General features: G+C 37.1%; 1 protein-coding gene across 2 annotated transcripts; it reads left to right on the forward strand.

Moving 5' to 3' along the window:
• The first annotated feature begins 884 nt into the window (after positions 1–884).
• Positions 885–19448, forward strand: LOC127429144 (uncharacterized). Of its 2 annotated transcripts, XM_051678001.1 has the most exons (4): positions 885–1532; positions 12089–12214; positions 17290–17519; positions 18347–19448. In XM_051678001.1, exons 3-4 carry the CDS (start codon positions 17482–17484, stop codon positions 19446–19448), a joined length of 1140 nt encoding a protein of 379 aa, XP_051533961.1. In that variant the 5' UTR covers positions 885–1532; positions 12089–12214; positions 17290–17481. The 2 variants fall into 2 exon arrangements, with proteins under 2 accessions (XP_051533961.1, XP_051533963.1); XM_051678003.1 differs by lacking the exons at positions 885–1532; positions 12089–12214 and having other exon boundaries at positions 16490–17519.
• The last annotated feature ends 1615 nt before the right edge of the window (positions 19449–21063 follow it).

Raw genomic sequence — 21063 nt, forward strand, 5'->3', positions numbered from 1 at the left:
AAGAGCTGCATCTGTAAATTTGGAGGAGGTAGTAGACTAATGAAATTAGGCTAATGAAATTAGTCATATTATTTTGAACCATTCCAATCATTTAAGGCGAGCCCAGATTTGCATGAATTTATGGCATGATATAGTGAATTAGGAAATCGATCACAGAAAATGTCTAAAGCGCCTTTACACACTGAGTATAGCCTGCTCTGCGCAAATCTGTGTAAAATGCAAGCATCAAAGTGTAAAACTGCTTTGGTTCTAAGTAAATGAAATGCAGCATCACGTTCATCACATTTGTGCTGCAGTTACCAGCCAGGGGGATTAAACAGTTGTCATATGAATTGCTGCTCTATAGTCTTTTCAACATCACTATACTTAATTTATGTATTTAAACTGCTAAAACTACCCCACCCGCAAACAACTCTTTGTATGACTGAAGTTAGGTCAATTTGCAGTTTAGAAAAGTTATACAGAGGTTTAACAGCATAAAACTTGTAGATACCTTTAACTGACTGTTTTTTCACAGCCATGTTCATTGTAATGCTACCATTTCATTTTTGTAAAACTTGATTATTCTTCCTAACAATTGATTCCAATATATAATTGTTTTTTCTTAACAGACAATATTTATACATAGCCTCTGAAATTACAATAAAATTTTTCCTGAATCTATTATTACATCAATCTCCGAAAATGTTGTCTACTCAGGTGCAAAAATCACTAAATAATTCCACAAACTGTCATCAGTCTTTAACATGCTCAAAGCGATCCAGGGTTTAGGGTGTTCAAGTTAAACCCATTGCACGGGTTCTGCCGGTAGTGGGCACTCGCGCAACGTAAGCAATGACGTACATCCGAGTTCATAAAACGGAGGAAAGGGGGTTTAATTTTGAAGTGGAACGCAGACCCTCTGCTTTACAAAATCTGAATCTTATACTGCATTGTAATGTAAACAAACATGGCGGCACACATGACCACCACGCTTTGCGATCGCAGCTTACCTATCGTGATCAATCCTTATAAACATAACATCACATGATATGTTTGATTATATATTATAAAACTGTCCTACAGTGCATCTGCTGTGACTGTAATGTGACATTAATAATACGGCGTGCATTAAAGACTCATGCTGGGGATTAATAGAACAGGAAAACACACGAGCGAAGGGTAAATTGATAACGTTACCTGCTTTGTCTGATTGCGAGGCATTGCTGCTGCATAAACTGCTGACAACCAGGATGCTGAAGCCAGAATAGACGCTGAGTGAGTCTTGTGAAATTGCGGCGATCCGATGAGAAACCCGGGCGGCAACCTGGCCAGCTGAAGAAAGCTTGCTGCAACTACTTGGCTTGGTTATGGGCACTCGTTGTCTGAGGCAAAGTCGGAGCTTGAGTACGGTTGGCGGAGATATTTTCATGGCAAACAAATCCTCCAGGATTCTGGACATAGGCAGCATGTGAATCCTGTACAAGACTGCACAGGACGAGACCACTACACATAACTGCGCTGCCGTAGCCATTTCCCAGTGTATTGAGTGGGTGAGTAGCAGCTTTATATATTTTGGCACGAGGGAAGCATTTCTTATTGGGTGCATAGGACGAGGAGCACCTGTACAACCTATCAGCCCACGCCATGTAGAGTTTCCTAACTGAACTTAATTGCCATTAACATAGACCATGCATTATCAACTGAATGTGATATAGTGATGCCTATACTAAACTAGTGAAACCTAAACCCCCACTCTCGCGCTCTTAGGCAAGAGTGCAGGCGAGCAGAGCATAAGTGGAAAAAGTACAAATTGCAGGTTTCATATTAATGTCTCATTCATTGTTTAAGAACTTAGAACAAAGTGTTGTAAAGGCTTCAATATCTAAATATTTTTTAGATTTAATACCAAGTAATGCACATAGGCCTAAGGTTCTTTTAAGCACAATCAGTGCTATTTTGAACCCCACCGCTAGTAAATTCCTCAATCCAACTTCTGAGACCTGTGAGCAATTTTCACAAAATTTTGTCTCCCAAGAGGAGCTTTTTCCAACTCCAATCAATTTCAAAGATAAAAGCTTTTCTTTCACAGAAGGATTTTGAAATAGTCATCCATGCACTTATTTAGTCTCAGTTGAACTATTGCAATTCTTTATATTTTGGATTGCCACAATCTACCCTTTCTCGCCTACAGTTGGTCCAAAGTGCGGCAGCTAGACTAACAGGTCATTCGAACTTTCACTACATGTTCCCCATTCTCGTTTTAAATCTAAGGGAAACAGAGCTCTTTCAGTTGCTGCTCCAAAGCTCTAGAACAGCCTGCCCTTTCATATTAAATCCTCCCCGTATATCACTACTTTTTAATCTAATTTGAAGACGTATTTATTTTCTTAAGCTTTTGATTTAGTTTAAAGTTTAATTGGTGAAAAAAATATTCCCTGTTTTCCCCTCTTTTTTTATTGTTTATTTTGAATTGCGTGCTATTGCTTTTGCCTAGCATCGTACAGTGCTTTGGCTCAACCCCTGTTGTTTTTAAATGTGCTTTATAAATAAATGACTTGACTTGACTACATTATAGTGCTCATACCAGTTAAAGAATTTGTCAAACCAGTCACATTATAGAGTATTAATTTTATTGAGAAAATCAAGCACAAACTGCATCTTCCTATTACCTTTTCGGACCATGCCAAGCACTTCTGCTGGAAAAACAATATAAGTTTTATGAAGCAGAGTTGGGAACAAACCATCATTTTAAGAAAAAAACGCAAGCATCAAATAAACATTTTCAATTAAGTATATGTTTTAAAAAGAAAACAACAAACTGCTTCCTTAATAATAATAATAATGATAATAATATAATTATTACTAATTTAAGTTATTTATTAAGGTTGATTTCATTCAATAATGTTTTCATTACTTAACTTTACATCAGAATTTACTTTTGATTTGGCTTTACAAATGATTTACTCAAAAATCTGTTCTGCTCGTGTTTCATGAATGAGGCCCACTGTTTACATTTACACATTTTTATTGATTTGATGCAATCAAATCTTTCAAATTAATACATCTTTCATAACATGCTGAATAATGTTGAGGGTGTTTTAATGTAGGCCTACATTTATTTCCATAACAGGGCAAAGTTTTATTATTATTTTTAGTGCAAACACACCTCCTTTATGTGTAAATTAGACTTATTATAGTCTTTATTCAAGTCATTTTTATTTGTATTGAAACTGTAATATCTATAATTTATCAGCTTTATTCACTTAACTCCATGCTATACATTTTATTAAAAAGAGATGTGTACATTTTCTAGTAATCATGGCAGCAGTTATACTGTATATCAAATGGTGGAGAATAGTTTTGTAACAATCAGCCGCATTGACCGTGTTATACAAACTGAAAGAGGGTCTGAAGTTAAGCGTGGGAAGAGGGTGTGTGAAATAAAGGAAACAATAAACAACAAAATATAATTCAATGAGGTGTATTTATAATATGTACAGTGAACATAAAAGACTTTACAATAATTACAAATGTCTCTCACAGTCTGTAAAAGTATTATAGGCTCTTTACGATACCCCTACATTTCTTAAAGGGGTCATGAATTGAGAAATCAAATTTTCCTTGATCTTTTGATATATAAGCGGTCATAGTACTATAAAAACATACTGTAAGTTTCAGAACTCAAAACTTATTTGTTAGTCCAAAAAAATAAAAAAAATAAACGGCTTTATTGAAATCAATATTCCTAAACGACTCATTTTCTACTTCCTTTTCTGTATAACGTAATAGAGATGAATTCATCAGCACAAATCTTCCTCTGCATAAACAGGTCAATGCCTACTTCATCATCGCCCACAGGTTCGCAGTTAGAGTGGTGATGAGACGAGAGTCGGCACGGAAGGGATAAACACAGGGATTATTGGAACAACAAGAGGTTTGAGATGCCTGCAAATTTTACAAAACATTGTGCAGTGCCAGGTTGTGGAAAAATAGACTCTTTGCATTTGATCCTAATGATCCTTACATTAGGAAAGAGTGGCTGACATTTATTTTTAATGAAGTTCCGGATCACGTCAGTAAGACGGTGTTTGTTTGTTCGCTTCATTTTACTGTGGATTCTTTTTCAAACAAGACACAGTTCGATGCAGGCTTTGCAGAGAGACTTAAATTAAAAGTTGATGCAGTGCCAACTATATTGGACCCGACAGTAATGTCTCAACAGACAAGTGTGAGTATCCATGTTAATTGTATTGCTTAATATGTTACAGACTGTTAGATATGTACTGAGTATTTGAATGTTTTCACCAAAATTTCCAAGCTTGATATTAAAACTATTCATGAGAAACTATTTGCTGGATTTATGTTGTTTAGTTTTCTTTTGATTTGATCCTAGTGATTTCAGTTGAATATGTGTATTATTTTTAATGCGTGCTTCGTGTATCTCGTCGCATCCAGCTTTCAATAATAACAGCCCGTAACACATTCTCATTGTTTTACTTGAATATTGCTTTCAGAGTGCCACAGATGCACCTATAGAGTATTGATTCATTGTAATGAACAACATATGAGTTTGTCACTATACTGAATATATGATGAATGATGAATATATGAAGACCGACAGTGCGACAAACACCGTTAAGTTTTATCCTGTATACGTTTACATGCTGCACCGTAAGTATATCCTTTGACAGTTATAAATGTGCTAGCACCAAGTATTTACACTTTAGTTGGCACTGCCATGCGTTACAAAGCATTTGTAAAACACGGAAATGTTTCGCCATTGGAAAATGTCCCAACTATGTAACAAGATAAACACTGTTATGTCGTGTCTTTCTTTAAATGAGAATAAAAAGTAATACCTATTACACAAATAGACAAGGAATAAATATAAGCACATTTCAGCTCTTTTTGTCCAATGCAAGTAAACAGGTGCCATTAGAATGCTGGCTATTTGACTGTCCAAAAGGCATATTTAGGCAGCATAAAAGTAATCCACACAACTCCAGTCGATCAATTAATGTCTTCTGAAGCAAACTGATAGGTTGGTATATGAAACAAATCGATAATTAAAATGTATTTAACTTTAAATCGTTGCTTCCTGCCAGCACTGTATTGCTGTTTGAAATGACCTAACTCTCACAAGACGTTCGTTCCTCTATTGTATACAGAGCGCACGCTTTCGACTTCTTGCGTGAACGCGCCATTGCGCTTACATCACTGTTGCATCGACTGCTGGCAGGAAGCGATTTTTTGAAGTTAATAGTCTTAATTATCGATTTATTTTTTACACAAACCAATTGATTTGCTTCAGAAGACATTAACTGATCAGCTGGAGTCGTGTGGATTACTTTAATGCTGCCTAAATATGCCTTTTGGACCGTCAAATAGCCAGCAGACCGATGGCACCTGTATACTTGCACTGTATGAACAAAAAGAGCTGAAATATGCTTATAAAAATCTTCACTTCGCTTCTGATTTAGAAGGAAACTCATACACATCTAGGATGGCTTAAAGGTAAGTAAATCATTAGAGAATTTTCATTTTTGGGTGAACTAACCCTTTAAAAGGTGTCATGTCAAAAGTTTTTGATTTGATTTGATAATGTTCACTGAGGTCCACTTATAATGTTAGTTAGTAAGATTTTTTTATTGTCCATTTTCTATCCTGTTTTTGGCCCTCTGATTAAAAAGCTAAATTTTTGGGTCTACTGAAGAAGGAAAGTAATACCTTTAAGCCATCCCAGATGTATATTACTTTCCTTCTTCAATAGACCCAAAAATTGAGCTTTTTAATCAGCGGGCCAAAAACAGGATAGAAAATGGACAATAATTTCAAAATTATGACTATTTTTGATGAAAAAAAAAAAAATCTTACTAACATTATAAGTGGACCTCAGTGAACATTGTAAAATCAAATAAAAAACTTTTGACATGACACCTTTAAAGGATTAGTTCACCCAAAAATGAAAATTTTCTAATGATTTACTTACCTTTAAGCCATCCCAGATGTGTAAGTAAATCATGAGTAGATTTTCATTTTTGGGTGAACTAACCCTTTAAGAGTCCAAGTGTAAGTCCAAAGGGTTCACAAGTGTATATACAAATTCCAAGTGTTGTAATCCAAATGTTCTGTGAAATCTTAGAAAGGTAAATAGTCAGATATCCAAATCCACTAGTAGCACACGCTACAATCTAAGATATGTGTGTTGATCATCAACCAAACACTGGCTACTATAGTGAACATGCTGCTGCCTTATATACAATGAGATGGTATAAACATTTCCTACTTCCTGTCACATGACCTCCCGTGATAGGAAGTTAAAACAGTTTTAAAAGACATTTCATACACTTTAAAACAGGAGTTAAAATAGACACAGGAACATGTAAAAACAATATAAAACACTAATACATTTTAAATCATTTTATGTACATAATGTTAACATTAAAACATGTACCTTATGTGGCTTTGCTATGGTTTTATTACTGGGCATATATGCAGACATATGTCTGCCATTTATTCCGAGTGAAATGTCCACGGGGGGCGCCAAAAGCTAGTTCTGAAGCAAGTTGTTTTCAGTTGTACAGGATGTAATACAGTGAAGAGGACAGCATATTTTATAGTGCTGTCAGTCGATTAAAATATTTCAAGCATGATAAATCATATATTTGTTCATAGTTAATCGTGATTAAATGGCAGATTTTGAAAGTGGTGACATTTCACTATATTTACTTATTTTCCTGTCAAAAAGTTACTTCTTAGAAAAGAAAACAATTTGTAACAATAATGTTCTATTAACATTTTCCAAACAAAGTGTTCCACAGTGTAAAGATAGAAATGCACTAAAATAGCACCAATTCAAGTAACATTAAACATTTCCCAAAGGCTAATTAGCAGATTATTGAAAACACTAATCGAAAAAACTACAATAGTCCCCATAGGTTGCGTATTCATTGCAATGGGCATTAACTCAAATCTTAAACCTTCATCCACCGCAATATTATTGATGGCTATCCACTTTGCTATAGCAATCGTGAAGCCACATTTAATTTGCCACTTTGAACTCAACATGAAGAGCGCTTGCGGAGAAAGTCTTGTTCAGCGCTGGCACTGTCCATGTAATGACACTTCGAGTTGTCTGAAACGTGACACCGGGGAAATGCTGATGCTTCACTCCAGCAGGTCGTGTGAATGCGGATTATCACAAGTCCCATCTGGGTTTGTTTTGTACCAAAAATTACAGTTAAGAGGTCCTTTCTCAGACTGATTATTGACATGGAATTGCTGTTGTGTTTATGGTGTGTGCGTCAGCAGGGCTTGACATTTACTTTTTTGCTCACCGGCCACTGTGGCTAGTGATGTTACAAAGTCACTAGCCACCCAGCATTTACCCCACACCACAAAAAGGTATAAAGGTAACTGGATACTGTAACTGAATGCATTTGTTTGGACATACAGTATTATTTGAACAAGAATGATTAGATGAGTTTAGCAGTACACAAGCCTAATGATTTATGTCACCTTTAGAATATCTGAAGGAAAACATGGCCAGTTAGAAGAGTAGGATAGAACAGAAGAAACACGTTGTCCATAATTTGCTTATAACTCATGGAAGTTCACATTTTAACCCCTTCATTCTAAATTGTACTTGCCTTTATGAGACTTTAACATTGTTCTTCCACTGTTTAACAGTGCTATTCATAATAATAAGGCCATAACCACAGGTAAGACCATGGATGGCTCCTCGTTATTGTGGTTAGGTTAATGTAGATAGTCTTTCTATAAAATAAACTATAATATTTATGAAAAAAAACAAAACAACGAATAGCCTAATTTGTTTTTAGAAACCTTTAACTACAACTTTCACAGTTGTAATAAAAATTAAGTCTAATAGATTTGCCCTAATAGATTTCATATGAATCTATACCAGTTACCAGTTAGTGTATCTGCAGTAAAAAAATTAAATAAAATTGGCATCCTAACAGCAAACTCATCTATTAACTTTCTAAAATCCATTTCAGTTGACCACATTGCCAGTTTTACTCGCTAAACTCTGAATTTTGGCTCTATCTCTAATTCTGATGCAAACTTGGTTGTTTTTACTTAAGAAGCCTGTTGCTCTATATTTAAATGTTTTACTAATTAGAGGGCCACATCCAGGCGCATGTCTTTCAACTGTAAATTGTGTTGTGAAAAGCGCTATACAAATAAAAATGACTTGACTTGACTAAATGCTTTCTCATTGGAGGATATGCACTTGAACAGCTTGAATGTTACTCCCAGGGAGTTTTTTTCAAAGGCGATAAGTAGGTTCGGTAGCCAAGATGGAATTTTAGAATTAAGTCTTACTTCATAAAATCAACAAATTAACATTAAAAATGAATTATTAAATTTTTATTTAAAAATAATGTTATTAAAAAAAATTCTCCTGGGCACGGAGCCCACTGAAGGGGCGGGGCCTGGCGTGGTTGCACAGCCCATAGGACAGCAATGGATATAGTTTATATTTCTTCATCTACTATTATTCACCTTAGCAGTATTGGGAGCAGTTCTCTCTCAAACCCACCCAACGAGTTCAGTCTTAGAAATGTGCATAGAAACTAAAAATTTAAGCAAGTTAAGATATTGGGACTATGTGTACAGATCTTCTTTTAAGATCTCATTTAATGAGTTTGTATAGTTCTTATTTATTTGTGTGCATGTCTTGGTGATATCTGTTGATAGCAGGAATGATATTGAAAATTTTTCCTACCATTTTTAAATAAGTGCATGCAGTGATACAAATTAAAACCTCATTAACCATTTCATTTCCACAAAATGTCTAAAAAAATATGTGCCAAAATTAAAAATAAAATTAAATGACTACATTTTTATTTTCACAAAGACAATGCATCATCCCTGTCAGATTAAAAACTAAAATGCAATTGTTGATTTGACATTCCATTTTCACTGCAATCATGAGGCAAGACAGCCAAAATTATAAATGAAAAGGCAAATGTGAAAAATAATTAGCAAATTAATTTTTCAAAACATTGAATTAATGTGAATGCAATAAAGTGACAGAATTCAAATTAAAATGCAAATATCAGATTTACTTACATTTTTTATTTTTCAATTTCAATTTTCATTGAAGCCAACATGTAAATTTTATGTTAATGAGTGGGTGGGACTCAAGACAGAATTCTTTAATACATTGGTTCTCATGCTAGGGGGAGCAGAGAGGTTGACAGTGAGATAAATGTGTTTTTTAGGGTTGTTTTTAATTACTAATTAATTATTTTATAATTAATTATTTGGCAATATTAATTTAATTGATCAATAATAGTAACTACATTTAATTTTTTTTTAAAGATCTATGGCATTTACCATGCTAAGGATCTTATTTTAATAGACCAATCCTTTGGCAACGTCACCGCTTACATCACACATGGAAGTGGTGGCAGAAACCGTCTGTAAACAGTAAACTTTTGTCGAACTCCAATGTTGAAAAATTATTTTGAAGGCTCTCGTAGATGGCTGTGGCTTCAAGCCATCAGCAGAGCTGACTGGACTGAGGAAATAATTGAAACTCACTGCAGCAAACATATAAAGCGAACATTATTACAGGTATGTTATTAACTCATATCATTACAATAATTGTATAGCTAAGAATATTTGTGTATTTTTGATGGTTATGTGTTGAACTTTCATTTAATCGTTTACTCTGTCAAATCTAACACAACAGTCTATCAGCTTTCATAACTTTTTATGTTTCATGAAGTTAGGTGACAATAAAGACTCTGTTTAGAACTTATGAATAACTTTGTGTGCTTTCACATACACTATTTGGAGACCTTTCTGATCTCTATGATGTTTTGACATAGTTTGACATATTGTTTGATGTATGGCTGTCACGATACCGGCTGTATCACGATACCCAGTAGTAGGCCCATCACAATAACACTTATGCTTAGAAGCGGAGCATGTGTAAGGCTGGGCATGGACATGCCCAGGGCATGATGTGTGTAATAATCAAGATCAATAGGGTATCGATAGGGAATTCCAAGTGCCGCCGGGGAAAACGCTGCTCGTAACTGCTGGTCTAGGATCAGTTTTCCCATCTCAAATTTAAACTTTAATTACAAGCAAGAAGGGAAAATTTGACTCTAGATCAGCAGCTGTAGCAGAATTCATGTTACATCACATGAGTGGCTGCAGCAAATCGCTGCATGTATGCATGAGGACAAAGTCTTCATTTCCGAAACAAACAATTTTACTTTTTTAAAACAAATATTAAATAATGTAAATCTTGGGTTTAGACATATTTATTAGATTATAGTAGCATTGAAAACTAGTTAAATTCCTTCCAGGTTTCTGCAATGTGCAATATTATTTTATGTGCAATATCTTAACTACTTGTACATACACTTACCTCTTCTCACACATTACTTTTCTACATACAGTATGTGTGTAGCTAACCTACATACAGTACATTAGTGTGTGCCCTATTATGTATTTCTACATATGTTTTATCTCTATTTATATTATTTATGTCTCCTTTGTCATATTCCTTGTGCACTAAAAGCTTCTGTCATCAAGACAAATTCCTTGTGTGTGTAAGCATCCCTTGCAATAAAGCTCATTCTGATACTGATTCTGAGTTCATACAAGATTGAAACGTTCCTTTTTTTAAATTCATATTTAAATCAATAAGCATCACAATCGAAACGAGACATCACTGACTTTGGTGAAAATAAATTCATCAGACACATTCACTAACCTTGTGAAGACTCTTTCCACTGGATTTTATATTAACTTCCTAAACTTCTCAAGCCATTGCTGCATGACATTGTCGGAGCAAAACCGCTTTTGATTAGGGCGTGTGCAAAGTCCAAGCTGTTCAAATGTTTCAGCTTATTTTGCTGTGTTAGGAAAGACAGCATACTTATTTAGATTAACGTTATGCCAATAAAATAAAATAAATAAATAAATAAAATGCTCTAAATATGCATAATGCTCTAGTTTTGATATTTATCAATATGAATAGTTACTATTTTATAGGCCTAAATAACAGTACTAAACCATTTATTAATCTGGAGTGTTTTGTATGGAGTATGAATGTTTTACAGTAGGTAGGGGCAATTTACAAAATCTTTCATATTGAATGTACAGCTCAAAAAGGCAAGACATTTATTTTAAATATTTATTATTATTAGTAGTAGTAGTAGTATTAGGTCTAATCATGCTGTTTGAATAACAGAATGAATTATGTATTCTGTTGTTGTATTAGGCTAATTCTTTAGTTTCATACTATTGTTATTATTACTGTATAAAATATTATAATATTATTATACAAAAATATGTAGTTCTGTACTTCTGTATTAATTTATTCACATTCACACAGCCAGAGTATGCGCTAGAAAAAAATAAATCTTCATTCTCCACTCTGATGGACTGAGTTGTAAATTTTCCATCATGGTCTATTTTTATTCTGTCATATATTTTTTCATTTCATAAGTATTAGGGCTACATTCAGGGGCATAGCATCCATTATAATGACATATACATGGCAGTGAGTGGATATATGATAGATTTTTGACTTCCCATGAACCAGAGTGGTGAAACAGGAGTAGGAAGAAAGTTATACCTGTCAACCGCTGTGCTAAAACAAGATTTTTAAACTTTGCTGGTTATGTGCGGATTTAAAAGGAAATAACTGTCCGATCTGACAATTTACAAAAGCGCATACATACACAAGACTTCACAGAACTTCAGTGTGCTTGATATCATCGTAAAGTGAAATGGATGAGAAGCAAGCACATATGAAGCTCAAGCTCAGTTAAAACAGGTTCTTCACTAAAATAACTGAGAATTCTGCTCTAAATATCATGTTTGCACTTAAGCTTAAATGCAAGTATAATTGGCAGAAACGGTAAGGCTCCTGTTGCTGGCGCCTAGCTTGAGTCTGTGTTTGTAGCCTGCTAGCCTTTTTAGCATTGCTTATCTTTCTGTTTTCAGCATTTAATCTTTAATCTCTGCCATTTTTCAACATGCATCATTTTTTTCCCGCGTTATTCTCTTATCACGATTCAACTGCGTGCAACTCCGTTTTCTCCTCTGTGTTACACAGATTATTGCATCGATCTCAAAGCACCGCTTATCAAGAACCAGCATAACAACAAACAATTGCATGAGGGACTCACATTGATCTCAAACCCACGCTGCCCAAGAGGAACCACAACAACAAACACCTGCGGTAAGTCATGGCATCATCACACGTTATTGCTACTTGCACTGCATGCCACATGTTTATGATAGCTTCATCTGTCAGCAGTGAGGGATTTACATGTGATAAATGTAAGGAATTAGTCAGACTCATGGAGAAGATAAATAAGTTAGAGACAGGCATCTGAATGCTAGTGGAGGTCAGTGAGAAAGAGAAGCCTGTACATATTGTTTCGGATGTGTGTAGTACAGCGAGCAACACACACACTTCGGTTAAGGCTGTAGAGCCCCTGCAGCAGGGCGTTTGGGTGACGTCTCAGCAGCATACTCATAGGGCAAATCGATACCACTGTCACATTCCTGTTAGGATTTCCAATAGATTTAACCCACTCAGTGATGCATCCACTGAGAAGCCTATTGTAGATGCCCTGGTAATAGGTGATTCTATTGTAAGGAATGTGGAAATAGAAACTCCAGCCACCATAGTACAATGCATATTGGTGCCAGAGTGTCTGACATCAAATCAAATTTACAAGTGCTGGCTAATGTTGATGTAGATTTTCTAAGATTGTCATTCATGTCAGCACTAACGATGTCCAGATTTGCTAATTGGAGATCACTAAAGATAATGTTAAAAAGGTGTGTGAACTTGCAAAAACTATGTCAGACACTGTAATATGCTCTGGTCCCCTCCCTTCTCATTGTGGTGTCGAGGTTTATAGTAGATTAGTGTTGCTGAATGGCTGGATGTTTGAGAACAGCATAGGATTTATAGACAACTGGATGAGTTTTTGGGGTAGACCTGACCTGCTAAAGAGAGACGGACTGCATCCCTCCAGGGAAGGTGCCGCTCTCCTGTCTAGTAATTTGGCTCATAGTCTTAATAGTGATAGTGTTTGACTAACTGAGGCCCAGGTCAGGAAGCAGACAAACTGGCTAATCCGAACGTCTGCTAGCTGCCTTAAGACGTCACACCAGTCACATAAAATACAACACAGAGACTGTATCTGATATCATATAGAGACTGTGTCTGTTCCCCAAACTACCCAACACAAAACTCTCACCAAGTCATTTAGAAAAAAACTGATTGATATCAAACTTGAAAATAACAAAAAAATTAAGATAAACATCATATAAAAGTAGGGCTACTTAACATTAGATCGCTTTCATCCTAAGCACTAATTGTAAATGAAATTATTACAGATCATAGTTTACATTCGCTCTGTTTGACTGAAACCTGGCTTAAACCGGATGAATAAATTACTTTAAATGAGTCTACTCCCCAAGGTTATTGTTATAAACATTAGCCTCACCTGAAAGGTCGAGGAGGGGGTGTTGCTATAATTTACAGTGATGTTTCTGGTGTTACTCAGAGGTCAGGATATAAGTTCAATTATTTTGAACTGATAATGCTTAATATGAATTTATTCCATAAATAAACTTAAGTTAGTTCAAAATGCAGCAGCTAGAGTGCTGACTAGAACCAAGAAAGATCATATCAGCCAAATCTTAGCGTCGCTACATTGGCTACCTGTTCAATTTAGTATTCATTTTAAAATACTTCCAACTACTTACAAAGCCTTGAATGGTCTAGCTCCACAGTATTTATGTGACCAATCCTACAGATTACTATTCTTTAAACCACATTCCCCATACTGCCTGCTGCTCAAATGTGCCCCCTGACCATGTGTGTTGTCATGCATTTACACACACTAAGCACTTTATTAGGAACACTATGGTCCTAATAAAGTTCTACACGTGGTCTTCTGCTGTTGTAGCCCATCTGCCTCAAGGTTCAAAGTGTGTGCATTTTGAGATGCTATTCTCCTCACTACAGTTATACAGAGTGGTTATCGGAGTTACCATAGCCTTTCTGTCAGCTCGAATCAGTCTGGCTATTCTCCATTGACCTCTCTCATCAACATGGCGTTTTCATCTGAAGAACTGCTGATCAATGGATGTTGTTTTTTTTTTTTTGGCATCATTGTGAGTAAACTCTAGAGACTGTTGTGCGTGAAAATCCCAGGAGATCAGCAGTTACAGAAATACTCAAACCAGTCCGTCTGGCTGATAAGATAATCACATGAATAAGTAGGTGTACAGGTGTACCTAATAAAGTGCTCAGTGAGTGTAAATACTCTGTTTGTGATGTTCATTGTCTATGCAACACTTGTGGGGGTGGTTGTTTTGTGTCCTGTATTTATGTACTTTTTTATTATGTGTTGTGCATATGGAATGTCTAGTTATGTGATAATGTGTGTTGCCTGTGTTTAATGTTGTATACTATTTCAAAGTATTTATACTTTAGTGTGTCTATAGGAATATAAATTTAGACTCCCAAACATTCTTCTTGCGAACAGAATAGCAACAGATGTTATGACCCCCACAGAACCCCCCCCCCCCCCCCTCCAGCCCTCTCGTGAACACACATGCTGCTGCTTACCGGACATGATGATTTATAGTCAAAAAAAGTACTTAAATGTTGATCTTTTTCGCAACAAAAACAATCATATCGCTTAATAAGACATTCATTTAACCACTGGAGTCATATGGATGGCGCAGACTGTCTTTGTGTCAGCATCATAGGACATTGAGCGGAGAAAAAAAGTCAGCTGTCAGTGCAGTCAGAGTGCTTTGGGCAACAGGGGTGGCCAGAGGGTTGGTGCTGGCCACCCACGGCCACCACGTAGCTACACCCTTGCCTGTAACATCTGCAAATTAAAGCCTGCTGCAAACATGATGCATTTATTTGCACATGTGATTCGAATGGCATGTTCATCTTAATTTATTTAGCTGGCTGGTGAAACAAAATTAGCATTTCTTTTGTAATACTTGGTATTTTAAAATCTTGATATCACAACTCTTGTGATCCAATCTCATAAAGTTCTTTAAGAAAAGCACTGTATTGTGGATTCTTGACTTTTCTTACAATCCACTGTCACGGCATGAAGGACACATACAAGAATTCTTTATATCTTCCACATTTCTTTTGTTTAATTACTGAAATTGATTGTTTAAATTAATAATGGTAAATAGTTGATGATTGGTTAATCAGTAACAACCCTAATATTCACATCTATCTCCCTTGCAACCTCTGTGCCCCCATGAGAACCACTGTATTAAAGGATCTTCTCTTGAGCACCACCCACTAATTACCATAGAATTTGCATGTTGGCTTTGAAAATGAAAATTGAAATAGAAAAGTAAAATATTAAATAATATATTAAATAACAAATAATATTAAAACTGAAAATTGTATTTTAATTTTAATTCTGTCACTTTTATTGTGTTAACATTAAGAAAATGCTTTGGAAAAAAATTCAGTTCCTTTTTCACATTTTTGAGTGTTGGCTCAAGGGTGAAGTAAAGTGTCAAATCAGCAATTGCATTTCAGTTTTTTTTTATTTTTTTTTTATTTTTATTTTTTTACAGCAACAATGTCTCACTGTCAATTTGAAAATGAAAATTGAATCATTTAATTTTGGCACATAATTTGCAGACAATTTTAGTTAAAATAAATTTTTTATGTTTTAATTTTCTTTTTTATCACTGCATTAATTTATTTAAAAATGGCAGGAAAAAAGCTCCATAGTATTAGGCAAATCAAAAGAATGGCCATATACCCATGGATAAGAGTGCAGTGACAGGTTTATCAAAATAAAAAGTGTCAGCACTGCGCAGGAAAACATTGTGTTATCACTTTCATTCCTGTCATCTCATGCTTTCACACTCTTAAAGCTGGATACAACACAGACAGTGTTTGAAGAACAAACAGATTGCATCCTCCTCTTATCTCAAAATGTCTTTTTAAACACATCACAGCTCCTCATAGGCTCTTTAATTCAGCAGTTAATGCATGCTTTACTTTAGCAGTTACATTAAAAAAGCAACCAGCAGACGATCACAGTCAAAACCATAAAGAGCCCCATTAAAATAAGCTTAAAGCATCCATAAGAAACAGGGAGTTATTTTAAACTACATTCAAAACTCTTTGCACAGTTTTCACCTTATTCTGACATGTACAGTATGTTAAATGAGACATTTGCTTAAAAGTGAGGTGTGTAATTTTTTTGGTTGTTAAAATTCTCCAATCCTTGTTTAATGTGCAGAGAAAACTACAGTACAATTCATTAGTCACTTTCACACATAGAGTCTTCATAAATCAACTTCAAAATGCACTTTTCTGTTTAGAGGTCATGTGTGAACACGCCCTGTTTAGAAAATACTGGTAAATCAGCTCTGCCAATTTCCCTGAGTGAGAAGTTGTAATATTATCCGTAAAGTTCAGTTTTGATGCTATGTTTGAACAAAGATTAACGGTTTGAGCACGTACAGTACGAGGTCAGGACGCGCTGACATAAGTTGATTCAGTTACTCAGAAGTCAAACAATGTCATGAAATGGGACAGTAAAAATATTCCATCTAGTCGGAGGATGTAAAACATGTTTGATATTTTAAGAGCTGATTATAGAGGAAATCTCATACTGTATGGTGCTCCATGACTCTGAAGTAATACAGTGAGCAGCCAAAGAAAATCGACACAGCGAGGTAGGGGCAGGGCCATAAGGGTGGCAAATCCTAAAAATGAGCTTTGCCACCCCAACTTGGACCCCGCTCGCGTTCTGGAGATGGTGTGCATCGGATTAACCCATCCATGTTGCGCATGGTCCATAACAATATTCCACCTGTTCCGCCTCAATAGACAAACTAACCCACTTCTGTCACCTCTTACAGTCACCTAGCAACATCTTAGTAACCACCCAGAACATCATAGCAACTGCATTGGAATACCTTGACTCCAAATTTTTGTATGTGCAAGGACCACGCATATTTTGTAAATGTACCTAGTTATTATTTTTTTATTCTGTTTGGTGCTTCTAGTGGTGCAGAAATTAAACACACCATATATATATTCTTTTTCAGAAACAAATAGTATCTCCATGGAAGTTTAACAGTAGTGATGTCTTGCCTCTATATAAAGTTACTTCAGGCAAATCATTCTAATATGCACACTGCACTTCATCAGGGTTGTGTAAAGTTCACTGCAAGCTCATATGCAGGATTTGCAGTTCAGTCTTTTTCTTCTCTCCTGCTGTGATCAAATAGAACTCAGAGTGGTGCGTACAATCTTCATTCCAGGCAGTCCGTGAGGGTGAAAACATATGAAGATAATCAGCTGAGCTTAAGCCCACCGCTCGCCCACCTCACCCAAGTGTCATCCATCACATACACAATGTGAAACCAGCAGTAATCACATCAGGGTGATGTATAGTCAGAGAGGTTACAGACAGGTTATCAATGATCAGAGGAATTCAGGGCAGGATCACACATGAAAGGTGAGTCTCAACATACTGGAAACCAAATAAATTGATTGTTAACTGTTCCAGTATTTCTCGTACACTTTAGTGATTAGAAATTGTTTGATCTGACTCGTATTCTACTGGTCTAATATTGCAAACTACATTTATAATGATCTGTGCTTATTGTAAGGAGGTTTACATAACAGTAGGTACGAACAGTGTTGGGGGTAACTTTACCAAGTAACAAGCATAACGTTACAAATTACTTTTTGGAACTAATAAATAAAAAGTGTTGTTTTTAAAAATTTATTATATAATAACTGAGTTACTTTTAAATAAGTAAGGTGCAATACCTTTCTAATAATTTCATGTATTTACAAATAATTGGTAAACCTGCTTGTGTAGCAAGTACTTTAAATACCTCAATGCCGACCCACTATTTTCAAACATGACAGCGGAGCCCTTTGTCTGGGCAGCCCAGCCATGGAAACGTAGCCGGAAAAGGGGAAGGAGAGCCGGCGTTCTCATCAGACTAAGATGTCACGCAAATCAACCCCCGCTACCCAGCATTCTACTGGCAAATGTTCAGTTCTAGAAAACAAGCTCTGCGAGCTGAGAGTGGGGGCAGTGGTAGCTCAGCGGTTAAAGGCTCCAGGTTACTGACCAGAAGGTTGGGGGTTCAAGCCCTAACACCACCAAGATGCCACTGTTGGGCCCTTGAGCAAGGCCATTGACCCTATCTGCTCCAGGGGCACTGGATCATGGCTGAGCTGGGATATGTCAAAACAAGGAAATTTCACTGTATATATAAAAATGTATAATATGTGACAATAATAAAGGCTTTCTTATTCTTATTCTTACAGAAACTTGGATGTCTGCAGAGATTCCAGACTCATGGGGTTCTCCGTGCACCGAGCAGACAGAGTGAAAGACCTCTCAGGTAAAAGCAGAGGTGGTGGTGTATGTTTTATGATCAACAAATGCTGGTGTGATCAGAGGAATGTACATTCTATCAAGTCTTTCTGCTCTCCTGATCTGGAGTTTCTCATGCTTCTGTGTCGACCATTCTGGCTACCGAGGGAATTCACAGCGGTCATTACCAGAGCTGTATACATCCTGCTACAAGCTGACACAGACTGGGCACTCAAGGAACTGTATGGGAGTATAAGTGAGCAGGAAACCACGCACCCTGAGGCTGTGTTCATTGTGACCAGGAACTTTAACAAAGCCAACTTCAAGTCAATAGCACTGAAATACTACCAACACATCAGTTTCAACACACGAGGGGACCGGGTTTTGGACCATTGCTACTCTCCCTACCGGGATGGCTACAAATCCCTCCCCCGCCCACCATTTGGCAAATCGGACCACTCTTCCATTCTGCTTCTGCCCGCTTACAGGCAGAAACTGAAACAGGAAGCACCTGCCCTCAGAACAATCCAGTGCTGGTCTGACCAATCGGATTCTATGCTACTGGACTGTTTTGATCACGCGGACTTGGAAATGTTCTGGTCCGCCTCTGATGACGACATCGAGGTCTACACTGATACCATAACGTGTTTCATCAGGAAGTGCATAGATGATGTAGTGCCAACCAAAACAATCCAGATCTACCCTAACCAGAAACCATGGATTAATAGCAATGTTCGTGCGGCTCTTAATGCGCGGACCTCCGCTTTTAATTCCAGGAATGCAGAGGAGAATAAACAAGCCAGTTATGCCCTCCGCAAAACTATCAGAGCAGCCAAACACCAGTACAGGGACAAGATTGAAGGACAGTTCAACATCACCGACTCTAGAAGCATGTGGCATGGAATTAATATCATCACAGACTTCAAAGGGAATAAAAACTCCGCTGTGAACTTAATACATTTTATGCTCGAATCAGGGAAAATAACACCTCCCTCGTGGAGAGAGCTCTCAAGGCCGAAGCTACAGAGGTTAGTTCACTCTCCGTCTCTGTAGCGGATGTCACCTGATCCTTCCGACGGGTGAATATCCGTAAAGCCATGGGTCCAGACAGCATTCCGGGCTGCATCATCAAAGTGTGCGCTAACCAACTGGCTGGTGTTTTTACGGACATTTTCAACCTTTCCCTCTCCTTGTCTGTGGTCCCCACATGCTTTAAAACATCCACCATTGTGCCTGTACCAAAGCAATCCAAAATCACTTGCTTAAATGACTGGTGTCCTGTTGCTCTGACCCCCATCATCAGCAAATGCTTTGAGAGACTAATCAGAGATTACATTCTGCTCTGTGCTGCAGGCTGTGCTATTGCCGTACCAGGCGGAGATGCAGCCAGTCAGAATGCTCTCTACAGTGCAGGTGTAGAACCATGTGAGGATGTGGCGGTTCATTCCAAACTTCCTCAGCCATCTCAGGAAGAAGAGGCGCTGATGAGCCTTCTTCAAAACGACTTCAGTGTGGATGAACCATGTGAGTTCCTCAGTGATGTTGACACCCAGGAACTTGAAGCTGCTGACTCTCTCCACTGGTGCTCCACTGATGGTGATGGGACTGTGTTCTCTGTCTTTTCTTCTGAAGTCCACCACAAGCTCCTTTGTCTTACTGACATTGAGGGAGAGGTTGTGATCCTGACACCAGTGTGTCAGAGTGTGCACCTCCTCTCTGTAGGCTGTTTCATCATTGTCAGTGATCAGACCTACCACCATCGTGTCATCAGCAAACTTAATGATGGCATTGGAGCTATGTGTTGCCACACAGTCATGTGTGTACAAGGAATACAAGAGTGGGCTGAGAACACAGCCCTGTGGGGCTTCAGTGTTAAGGGTCAGTGATGAGGAGATGTTGCTGCCTATTCTAACCACCTGGCGTCTGCTTGACAGGAAGTCCAGGATCCAGCTGCACAGCGAGCTGTTTAAGCCCAGAGCCCGGGGTTTCTCATCTAGCTTGGAGGGCACTATGGTGTTGAATGCTGAGCTGTAGTCTACAAACAACATTCTCACATAAGTGTTTTGTTTTTTCCAGGTGGGAGAGAGCAGTGTGTAGTGTAGATGCAATGGCATCATCAGTGGAGCGGTTGTTGCGGTAAGCAAACTGCAATGGGTCTAGAGAGAGAGGCAGCACAGAGCAGATGTAATCTCTAATGCAATTATATTCTCTCTTAACAACACACTGGCAACTGACTATCAACCGACAGCCTGAATGTCAATACAGCACAATACAACCTACTGTATATTTTATATATACTATTTTTATTGTATACTGTGTATTCTATATTGTGTGTATGTGTATTCTATATTGTGTGTACTGTATACTGTATATTGTATATTATTATTGGTATATTGTGTTGGGTGTAATTATGTGTATATTAGATATGTAAATTGTGTTGTAAATCTGATGTTTATTGTAAATTGGTATATGTCTCATCACTGTCATGACTGCTATGTTGCTCGGAACTGCACCCAAGACTTTCACCCACTGTTGCACTTGTGTATATGGTTGAGTGACAATAAAGTGATTTGATTGGAGTACCTGTAGTTAGCACCCAGATTGTTAGAGCAACTTTTGTACTGTACTGCACTGGACCAGTATATCAGTGAGATTCTGTAAGGAGGCA

Source organism: Myxocyprinus asiaticus, chromosome 38 (genome assembly GCF_019703515.2).
Source record: "Myxocyprinus asiaticus isolate MX2 ecotype Aquarium Trade chromosome 38, UBuf_Myxa_2, whole genome shotgun sequence".
NCBI classification, from domain to species: Eukaryota; Metazoa; Chordata; class Actinopteri; order Cypriniformes; family Catostomidae; genus Myxocyprinus; species Myxocyprinus asiaticus.